This window comes from Phasianus colchicus, chromosome 7 (genome assembly GCF_987193195.1).
Source record: "Phasianus colchicus chromosome 7, bPhaCol1.hap1.1, whole genome shotgun sequence".
Classification (NCBI taxonomy): Eukaryota; Metazoa; Chordata; class Aves; order Galliformes; family Phasianidae; genus Phasianus; species Phasianus colchicus.
In genome coordinates this window covers 33,382,341-33,394,499 of record NC_143442.1, presented here as the reverse complement: position 1 = coordinate 33,394,499, position 12,159 = coordinate 33,382,341, and the positions used below count along the sequence as shown (strand labels likewise).

The following is a 12,159-nucleotide window of genomic DNA, read 5'->3' as shown; positions in this document are numbered from 1 at the left end:
AAAAGTACCACATAATTAAACAGATGAGTTTAAATATGGAGCATGACACAAAAAATGTGAACCTTCTGTATTTTTTCATGGTGTAAATGAATAAATAAGTGCAGGACTGTTAAAATCTTGGCAGCGAGGTAGGAATCAACTGATTTTATTGCTGGAGATAGGAGGAATAGTAATAATCAATACATTTTCCTAGACTGCTTTGTTTTTAACCATTACACTGCCTGTAACTGGAGTGAACACTTGCGAGCACGTTTCCAAAAATCAAGGCAGAAAGCTACCTAAAAATATTTTTACTTCCTAATTGGTATTTGTGTACTTATTAAATGCACTGACAAAGATCCTAAGCAATTTTCACTCCATCTACGAAATAAATTCCTAGAAGTTTAAAGAATTTCTATCTATTCTAGCAGCACATGTAATCACTTGCATGTAAGTGCAATGCAATCTTCCAATTGATTTCTCATCATGTTGTCTACCTACACATTTAAACACAGAAGTAGGAAAAGGATCTGGTCACAGGAAAATATCAAGGCACTTAAAATTAGAGAGCCAGAGTTTAACATGGTTATGAAATCATAATCCATTATTCACCTCACAACCAAAGAGTGTTATTATAACATTAAATTCTTGAATGACAAATCATCACTGAAGAAAATGAATTAAACTAGTTTACTTTAAGAGTTAACAATTTCCAGAGATAATTTTTTCAGGTGTTTCTTGTGTATTAGGAAGAATATCTAGGCTACTATTAGAGAAATACTATGTCAGATAGCATCCCTTATCAAAGGATCAGAGATCAGCTGTGGCTTTCAAGATGAAACTAAGTGGAGCATACTTCAGTATATTTTAACTATTGTTACACAACAAACCTATTCCTACCAGAATACACCCGTTTTTAGTAATTTATTTCAATTACTAGAATATCTAAGCTTTAAGGGAATGGCTGATTTATTGCTTTTAATATATACATCTGAGGTATTTTGTTATATTTCAAGATGATTTCAGATAGTGGACAATCTGTTACACATGTACACTCGCTGTGTAAAGTCAGTGAGGTCATTTGTCATTTTCCCTATAAACAAAAGTCACAGTGAAACACAACCAACAGACTGAAATCCACTCTATGTGCTCACTGCTTGTCATACAATCACATAAATACTACATTAATATATCCAAAATTACATTTCCCTTCTAAACACCCTTCCACCAATTGTTAAACAACATTATTGCAGAAGGGAACTAGTTTACAGCTGAGCCCCAATACTGCTTTCAGTCCCAAACACTGCCTCTTTTCAGCTGAAGGTTGTCAAGAGAAGCAAGCTCAAAAAATACCAAGTGTGATTAAAAGCTATCTTCAAATACACTTCACAGCACTGCATTCTAACTGTGAAAGCTTTCTGAGAGATCCACATAGCAAAATATGAGTCTTTCTTTGATAAGACATCATTATTTTCTAACCAGTCAAATCAACATTTCTTCAGAGCTCTTAGCCAACCTGATGTGAGTGCAGGTTGGTGAATTCTCTCTCTCAATACTTGAAAAACCAGGTTGTCTTCTAGGTAATTTTGGCTCCTGACAAATATTAGCTTTATCATAGCAAAGGTACTGACTCTGGTTACTGAATGGACAAACAAGAAAAACCTCATTAAACACCTGAATTAAAGGAGATAGAGCCAGGTGTCACAGCCAAGGTTTAGCCTAAAGACAAGGAAATACTAATTCACTATCAACAAAGTAAAATCTTTGTTTCCCTCTTTATTCCAGAAACAGGACTGTTTCAACTCACAGAATATTCAAAACAAAGAAGTGAAACGAACTGCACAAACGAAAACTAGGAAAATCATTTTATATTAAAGAATATTGACAAATGAAGTAGGTACCACTGTTACAAACGGTTCCATGGTTACTTACATTCAACCGTGATACCAGCAGAAAGGCTATGAAAGTTCTCCCTGGCACTGCAGAAAGCAGGAGTAACTGTAACACTGCTTTAATATGATACACGTGGAGCAAGTGCAACATTTAACAGTGAATGCCAATATAAGGAATTTGCCCCCAGCTGGTTTAAGTCCTATCAAAAAAAGAACTACCAACAGTAAGGCATTTCAGAAGGGCTAGGCTTTTATTGCTGTCTTCCACTGTGCATGTGAGAGCTCCTTGCCCTCCAACATACACAGGAGACACTCAGCACTGAAAACAAATGTCCAAAAAAATTGCAGATGAATATAAAGGAGTGTTTTATATATGGCTCATCTTCCAGTCTAATTGATGGTGCGCTATTTGACCTTATCAAAGCTGTTTACATAGCTATTAGACAACAGTCAACTAATTTTTCCAATTAAAAGGTAATAAATCATTATCACTGGAAAATAATTTGATTATAATCACTGCTGGTGATAATGACTATTTAAGATCTAAGTAGCTGTTGTTCATATAGATGTTAATGAAAACAAATATCTTGACCAATCTAGACAAAAACCAGGAAGATGGAGGGTTACTTTGTTTGCCTGATTGTCTTATTCATGACTGTTGCTTATGTGATTTCTACAGGCCCATGTTTTGAAATTAAGCAGTAGGAAAAAATCAAAGCAAAGTGTGATGTTATCTCTTAAGGTTAATTCCTAAAGAACACGTGCAGATCGACCTTTCTTCAGAAAAGGCTGCATCTCCACTACACAGGCTAAATATTTTAACTCTTATATCTTTAGTACAACTGCCTTGGAACATCACCTACTGCAATTTACACATAAATGTAATCAATGAAGGTTATTTATACTGACATACTGCTAAGACCAAAGTGATTGATTTCTTGCCTTCTTTTTAAGAAGAGAGTAAAGAGTTTTTTTCTATGCTGACATTTTGTAGTAGTTCTAATTTATAGTATGATATGTTACTACATAATACGTATGATAATTTACATCCTTCTTCTACAAATAACAACCTCTTGATTCTTTGCATTAATTTATTCTGATCACTGCATCTTGAAAATTATGTTATAGAGCCCAGTAAAGATAAAATAAAATCAAGATTTTTGTTTCCAAAAGAACACAGAAAAAAAATTACACTTCAATTTTAATTATCACCTAAAAGTATAAATATGTGCAGCCAGCATAATGAACACAAATTTATTCTTTCCATTAAGCACTTGGGTTTACTTTATCTGTATATCAAAGTTTCATTAAACCAAATGACATACTTAGCAGCACGTTTATAGCTGTCCAGATCTTCCTTCAAACGCATATTCTCAGCCTTCAGTTGCTGGTTGCAGGTGTACACAGTTGGCACAAACCCAATGTCTTTGGCTGTGAACACACCTCTCTCTATGAGTTCATACCTAGGAGAAGGAAGGAGATTTTATTCCGCGTTTCCTATTTCACAGTTCATTGGTGTTTCCCCTCCCATGTCAGCATTTATAGAAATTACAAAGGCAGGTATTTCCTAACTGAAGGCATTTACCTCTTTTATAATCATCAGCAATTAGCAATAGTGCTATCCCAAACCAGTGGGACTCAGGCCATTCAGTCACAGATTGGTACCTTCTAGTAATGTTCACCTTTTGAAAGGACATCAACAGAAGAAGCTAAGATGAATCTAAGAGGCAATAAAAAGACAAGCTTTGACACTATTAATTTTAGTCTTAAAGACATTTAAACGAGGAGCAACTGAAAGTATCTAAGTACCTTCTATACAAAAAAAGAAAACAGTAATGTTAAAAAGGATTCAGCAAAAAGGTGAATGGCATCACAAAAAATGTTCTGCAGAACCACGCTTGTTCAAGGAATGACTGTAAGCTATGAGGATCTGTCCAAGCATTCCAAAGCATAGCAAGGTTCAAGCTCATATATACAAACATAAGATATTTCCATGCATGCACACGCTGCAGAGATTCTTCTGGAATCCAGTTCATGTAAGTACAAAACCTTTATTTCTTTGTTTGCTTCTATCCTGAAAGAAGGAAGGGCAAGACCTTCAGCTAGTACAAACTTCTACAGACACACTGAAGATAAAGACACTGTGCAGCCATGATATCAGCTCCACATAAGTTCAGCAGAACTGTAAGTAGTTCTTATCAGATGAAAACCAAGCATACGAGCTTTATCCCTGCTCATCTTGACTGCAGCTGGGAGAAACTCACAAAAAGAAATGACAGGAACATTATTTCAGAGGAAACGCAGCAGTCAGTAAGCGCAGCATTCCTAGATCAAGAAACCATGCTGCAGAAACAAGAAGTTCTACAGAATAGGGGACTCTTACTTAGTAAGCAACTGTTACCTGAGATCTTTCAAAAAAAGTCAAGGGGAATGTTAGAAACTCCTGTATCCAAATGACTTCCTATAGTCAGCTGCTTGTCTGAATTCTATGGGTAGCTGTAGAAACGCTCATTCCTACAGATTAAGCTGTCATTCACATTTGACACCAAAAGACATTAGGATTTTGAAAGATTAAGCTGAAAGCAGAAGTCATTGCTTCTTCACTTTGTTTTCTTAAGCAAATTACAGTGGCAACAGACTTCTAATGTCAAGAAGGAAGCTCATTTATTTTATGATTACTGACTGATGTGCAGATATAATTCCTACCAAAAATACTGAAGGGCACTTCTCATTGCCAATGATCATAAATCTATTAATCCATTTGCCAGGAAAACTTCTTCAATGAATGCCCCAACAGCACTTCACGAAAAATACCAACTTTCTACATAGGACACGTCAGACATGGATAATGGATGAAGTCAGCCTCCAGAAGAGCTAAAATCTCTGAAAGACAATTTTAATGGAATACAATTAATGCTGACAAACTCACTCTCATCTAAGAGCCCTCTCAAAAATGAAGGTTTTTGGGCACACAGTAGAAGTAGAATAGATAAACACAGAACATTGCGAGACTTCATTTCATCAAGCCTGTAAAACTCAGACAGCTCCTGCATGCCCAGCTGACTGCCAATTAGTTGTTGCTCTCACTTCATTCCATTACAGAAAGGAACTGTGACGCAAAGTGAAATTAGTTCTGTGCACACATGAGCATTTTTTTTTTAAGGTTTTCAGAACAAATGAGTTGTAATTCTTGAATCACCACTTACAATTAACTAAGAATTTGGAACCCGCTGGAACAGATGGCCAACTATGATCTTATGATCAAAGCCCACAGCAGACTGACTAACAATAATACATTACTACTTTATCAATTACACTGAATTCAAGCTCCTAAGAGTTCTAAAGCAATCAGGTTGCAGACAGGCCATGCAATTAAACTAACTGATAGACAGCTGAGGATAATCTTTTATCAAGGGATAACTCATCTAGAGATGCATTCAGGAACTATAATTTCAAGTTTTGGCTTTTACAAGAATTTCTTACAGAAAATTATCATTTTAATTGATAACCTCTTCAACAGTTTCAACAGAAAGCTAAGAAAGAAACGAGCACAAAAAACAAAGCCCTGGTGTGTTCTTCCAATCTATTATTGTGGCATATAAGTAGAAAATTCATATTATCATGTTATGCTTGCTCTGTGGGCAAGTGACTTGTGCAAAACTAGATTAAGACAAAGAGGATCTGAGCTTCCATCTCCTGCAGCAAGAGACCAATTAAATAAATATAAATTTATGCTTCTGTGATTAAGTGAGAAGTTACAAACTGAATGTATAACCAGTGTATACAAACAGTATCAGGAAATACTTTCGTTTGCTCCTGATCCAAAATATGCAAAGTGTATTCACTTACTGCAGTTGCAAGTGTCCTATAAATCCAAGCTGACACTTCTACACAGACATGTTTCAATCATAACAAGCTCAAGTTGAGAACACAACTGATTCTTCTGAATGACCTCAAGAATGGGAATAAAGGAAAAGCTGGGAACAACTGATTTTTATTCTCATCTTCGTAGACAGACACTCAGCACAATGCCTAGCACCAAGACCAAGACAATATGGATAACCCCGCTTGGGTTTTGAAGCAAACTTGAAGCTACTTGAGTATTCTTTGCCAGCTCTAATTGAAAAAACTGAGTCTGTTTTAGTGTGATGCTGTTCTGGAACTAATAAGCCCCATTTCTCTCAGGGTTTATGAGCCTGGGGCACAATGTACATTAACAGAACTATACGACTTTGAGGCAAAGGAGGACCCACAACAGAAGAAACAGAAGAAACTCAGGTCTGTCTGAAACAAGCAGATCGCTTCCACCGTCTTCAGGGAGTTATGACATGGAGGATCACAACCTATATCCATTTTCCTCTACCAGAAAAGGTTTTAAATGAATCTGCCCTTATACTCAGGGAGGACATGGCAGCTTTGCTTCAAATGCTCTGTTATGCATGACCCAGACAAACTTTTCAAGGTATACTAAAGAATCAGATAGCTTTTCACCTTGTACGATCATGTAAGTTTATTCACAACTTTAACCATATTAAAAAGAAAAGAATTTTTAAATCATGTTTCTGCAACTTGCCTGCAGGGCTCAATTTATTCCCAAGTGAAACATCTCTAGGTCTCTAAAACACTTGGAGATAACCTTTCAAATGAGTTTACTAACTAAAGGCAGTGATAGCTCCATGCTGTGTGTGAGCAGCAAATGGCTCATCTGCTCATCAGACTGGTACCAGGCAGCCAGCAGCAGTGAGCTCTCCGGGATTAGGAGCTGTAAACTGTCAGATACATCAATTCACAGCTGATCAGCTCATGCACTTCACATTGCAGAGCTGTCAATCCAGTGCATTTCATGATCAACAAAAGCACTATAAGTTCTTGTATATCAAAGGAACAGAAAGTTTAAATTATTTTTTGAATATGTAATTTAATGTTAACTCTAATTTTAATTTCTTTAAAGTATAGTTGGAAGGAAAAAAATGTGCAAATAATACTTAATTGAAGAAAATGACTGAGAATGCTACAATTTTTTTCAAGACATCAAAAAAATGAGTTTGCCTTAAAATAAAAGAATCATGACTACTTACATGGTCATGATTGTTTTATTTATATACTTATGTGCTGGACATAATACCAAAATGTTTTTTTTCAAACTCTGAAATAAACAGATCATTCGCTTCAATTTAAGTGACCTTTAGATCTTAGACAGACAATTATTTCAAAGCAGCTCTTTTGATAAATTTTCTCTACATTAATTAATTTCTCATTTGAAATTCCATTAGTACTTGATCACCACAGCGTGAGACCAAGAGAGCCGTCCCAATACATAATGAGGAACCTGAGTACACTAATCTGCTCTTACTTTCATTAATATTGTAAATTATCTATCTCAAACCAACAGGAAGTAAGGTTATGAAATAAGGTATTAAAACAGCTAGTTGCTATACAGTAGGACTGTATCCTGACACACTGAGCTTATTTGTAATGCTACTGAAATTAAACATACTACTCACAGAGGAACAAAAACTGCATGTACACCTAAGGATTTATAAGATAGAGCCTGCTAAAACCTGCTCTTGCTCTGTTAGAAAGCAATTTGAATTTTGCCACCGATATAAATTCAGACAGTAAATGCTTCAAAGGAAGCTGTAGTTTCACAAAAAGGTCACTATTTATATCCATCTAGTATTAATTATCTTTGCCCATAAAAATTGCTAAACATTTTCCCATTACACTACCAGTCCTATTGCTGAAACAAGTACAGAACCACAGTGCTCCTAATGATCATTTAAGTCACGTTGAAATTAATAAACAAAAGCAAGCCAACTACCATTCTATTCTGACTGACTTACTAAGTCATACAAAGTGTCAAAGACTGTGCTTATTCTACTTCAAAATACAAGTTCACCCAAATTCATGCAAAACAAGTAAAGCAGACTTAGTACTATGATACACTACAAAGCACTCAGTGTTTATGTGAGCACCCAGGTTTTGGAAAGCAAGAAAATGGCAGAAGCACAGTGTTTCTCAGCATCACTGAAATGAAATACTGGTCATTTTGACTGGACTTATTTCAATCAACAATTTCTGGATTGCAGCTGGTTTCTAATTTTCTTTGGTAGCCAATGGAGATGTGAGTATATTTAAACAATACCCACAAAGAGGCATTTCTCTTCACTTGTCACAAAAGAGGCCCAAGGCCCTGATCACCACAGGCTTGCAAACACCTGGAGTTAGGTGAAATGTAGAAACATCTTCAAATGTACCTGTTCAGCAGCTCCCTGGATTCAGCTTTTGGGAAAATCTGTCCTAAAAATAATAGTTCTCATCTAACACATTTATTTGTTCAGTAGACATTGCATATTTGTGATTCATTCTGAAAGTTTTCTGGAAATGCACCCCAAAATATCTGAAATACCTGAATTCTGAGCTTCACTTCCTATTATCCCTATTGTATCCTATTATCCTGTTATTTAAAATGTCTTACCATTCAGTTTGGAAGCAGTCAAGGGTTCTGGACATACCCAGACCAGCCAGAAAATTGCAGAAGAAGTCATCCATCGCTTCAGGTATTTCAGATACTGATTTCTCTGAAGTCAGAACTGATTTGGAAGCCTGAAATTAGAACATGATATTTTTTATTAAACCTACAAGAGAAATGTAGTTATCACTATTTCTGAAGTCATCTAAAGTCACAGATCTACCGGAGTACAGTTGAATGCCTCCCTTCTCTTTGCTTATCACATTTGCAATCACTGATCTAATACTTTCTAGTATCAAGATCTATGGAAGGTTATAGGAACTAAGTAAAAAATTACCTGATTTAAGCAAGTACTCTGAACCTGGCATAAACTGATAAGGGTCTGAAACTAGTTGAACTAATGGATGTTTCTCTGTCACTGAGCAGAGAGGAAATGTTAGTTCTCATGTCCCTTTGGCAACCTTCAAAGCTACCCACGAGGAAATCAGTGTTCTACCTTGGACATCTGCATTCTTTGGTAGATGATAGTAAAGTGGCTTACTCTTTTTTTATATAATTATGCATATAATGGAAAAAATAAAAGAGCTGCATCTCCATAATGAGACATCTTTGGAAGCCCCACAAAAACCAGTTTTTCCTTTTCTTCTCAACATCCATATGCAGATAGTGAAGTGCCAGACAACATCCCTATAAGTGTTAGCAGAAGGCAGATGGTGCACCGAGGCTTCATATCCAGCCTCCAGTGCCACCATCAATATAAACAGCTACTAAGATAAGGTCAACTCATGGGTCAAGGACAGTTGCCAAAAGCTGAATCAAAACAAAACCGAGATTTTATGAGAGGAAAACTGCTTTTTAGACCTTACTGCTGTAATATCAATTTCTTTACTTCACCTAACTGCATTCAGCCAACTCAGTGCATGGCTCATCCAGAGGGGTTTCAAGACACGAGGAGTTATGAAAGTAAAATACAATACAGCCTGAAACTTCCTCTCCCAAAGCTATTTAAAGATTATCAGGTGAAGGAGACTGCTGCAACCTGGCAGTTAGCTGACATACATAAATGTGTTTAGGGAACTTCACTTTGGGCAAAATATTATAATGGACTTGGTCAACAACACAAGCTACTAAGACTGAGTGGAGCCCTGAGAGCAGGACCCAGTAGTGCCCCACATCATGCGAGACCCAGCTCCAGCTGCTCCCAAAGGGACTCACCGTTGGCCAGAGCTCAGCTCTGAGCAATGCTGGGTGCACCTCTAGGAGAGTAGGCATCAGAAAGAGAAAAACTGCTGCACAACAGCAGCTGGAGAGAGGAGTGAGAGATTGTAGAGACACAGCCCTGCAGCCAGCAAGGTCAGAGAAGAAGGAGGGGAAGAGGTGCTCCATCAACATGACTGCATAAATTACCTGGAGATAAAAGCATTTTTCCTGATAAAATAAAAACACATGGCATTCTCTACATTGGATGATCTCATTGCCATTTTGTATGAAACAAAGTGTTCAATTCAAGCAACCTGCCTAACAGACAGAAAAAGTGGATGGGCAAGATCAAGACAATAGAAGGGATATTACAATATGCCACGTACAACACAATATTTAGTATATATTCATTACTGAAAATACAGTATATCAGATAGGCCTGCTTTCTAATTGTGGCAATATGTGAAACAAAGTGCACATTTGCAGACATGGCAGTTGCACTCTTATTCTTGCTTTTCCTTCTTTATTCTAAGTCTGATGTCTGCGTTTAATATCATTCCTTGTAGTTTCCCAAGCACATCTATAAAGCCAGTCTTGGGAAGAAATAACACAGCTTGATTCCTTTAATAGATGGAAATATGAGAGGAATCCATTTCATCTGTGCAAAGGGGAATTTATTAGCTAGCTACTAGCACTGAGAATCATTTCAGGACCTGAGCAGAGAACAGCAGAGGGAAAAATGAATGCAGCCTATTTGTACGCTATTGGAAGAGAGCTTCAGGAATGCAGAGGGAAAGTTCTGTTGCAGCCCTCACAAGCAATATTAGGCTAACCACTTTCTTCAGATCTATAGAATGGCAAGCAGTGATTTTTTGTGTATATTGACCTCTTAAGAAATGAGGAAGAACAATTAATATATGGGGTGTGAACAGACCTGAACAGACCCCCAACAGCAGCCACATAGACAAAACCATTATTTTGACTCAGCAGTCAGAATCCTTGAAATTATTTGCTCTCAACTAAACACTTCTCTTTGAATTAAAATCCTCAAAAGACTCTGAGCATAAGGATTGCACACATGACCAAGAAATCAGTCACCAAGCACATAACCCTATAGATTTCCACAAGACTTGGAGGATTTTTTGCTCAGTGAAGAAAAATTAACATCAGGTAAATCATTTCCCTTGAAAACAAACTGGAACATTTCTGTAAAACTCAGATTGGAAAAGCAGGAACAAAAAAAAAGTTCAAAGATTTTTAACAAGATCAAACAAAATAATCAAACCTATAGAGCAAAACAGAAGGTTAATGATGGCAATGTAGCTTCATGTTACCATCTGGGATACTAAAAAATAAAGGTCTTGGAATGCAAGTGCAAAAGCCCTATCTACTAAAGAAAGCAATTCAGTCTGCTTTCTTTTATCTGTGTGATTTTCTAGAAGTTCTGTAACCTTTTCTTAGGGTCTCTACGAGCTGAAAACATCCTTTAATATGCAAAATATTCTGATACTCATTCTGTTTTTCAAAACACTTGATATAACTTTATAATGTCTTAAAGCAAGGAGAACAGACAAAAAAATGAATCATGAGTTATGACAGGAAAGGACAAATGGAACAGACACAGTAAGTACAATCACTACTATGCAAATCATGTCGTGGCCTGCACGACTCTGTTTTGTATCAGCTGCCTCTGACTGGGGGGGGAAACAGCATTCAGAGATGAGGGCTCCATCTGCCTCATTTCTCTCTGAGGATCCAAACACAAAGATGTGCTGCACATGGCAATTTCCAAGTAAGGGAGCCCCAAACTCCTCCAAAGGCCAAGAGTTCCACTGCACCCAGGCACAAACCCAGGAAAGGGGGGAAAAAAACCACCTCAATATCCCCTGTAGAGACATAGCTTTAATACATACATACCAATATTTTAAAGTTTTGAAAAAATGGTTAAATGCATCATCTCATTTGCTTATGTTTGCTCTCCTTCATTTAGTAATTAGTGCTAGTGACTTCAGAAGGAAGTCTGAAAATAAGAATTAGGTTTTCCTGGTTATGCTTGACCTTTTTCTTATAGAGTGTAAAAGACTCTGCAGTAACTACAAATACCCACAGTTTCTAAGTTGAGTGCCTGCATTTGGCAAAGTGCTAGAATATTTCTGGATGCTCACTTGATCCATGCTTTTTCTGTAAAATCTCTTTTAAGAAAACATTTGCACGAAGCACTGAAATGCAATCTTTAATAAGGAATTAGGTATACAGGTTACTATAAACAGCAACTACACACAAGAATCACTTAGAACCATTGCAGTGAAGCTCTCTGAGGATGCTGTTATTACGTGATGTAACTTATTTTAGCCAAGCTTAGAAGCCTGATAATTGGAAAGAAGAAAAAAAGCACTGATTATTTACTGTGTGCAGACAGCCTTCCACCGTGCCTCTGAGCTCATAGCTGGAGCACTGATTCAGTATTAATTCATGGACACGGTGCTTCTACTTGGGTCAGTGAAAGCACGTGCTGCAGCGCTTGGTTCTCAGTGTCACTGGAGTCTTTGAATCTCACAAAACACACTGCACATCCTTATGAAAACCATCCAGGAACTAGTAAGTATATTCATTCTT

General features: G+C 36.9%; 1 protein-coding gene across 1 annotated transcript in view; it reads right to left on the bottom strand.

The window, feature by feature from the left end:
- The window catches only part of SPAG16 (sperm associated antigen 16), a 356,401-nt gene that overhangs the window by 338,891 nt on the left and 5,351 nt on the right, over positions 1 to 12,159 (bottom strand). Inside the window, exons 4-5 of the mRNA XM_031604580.2 lie at positions 8,350 to 8,477; positions 3,197 to 3,334 (exon numbers count right to left, since the gene is read on the bottom strand). Of these exons, the coding sequence (XP_031460440.2) occupies positions 3,197 to 3,334; positions 8,350 to 8,477 (266 nt within the window). The remainder of the gene's footprint in view (positions 1 to 3,196; positions 3,335 to 8,349; positions 8,478 to 12,159) is intronic.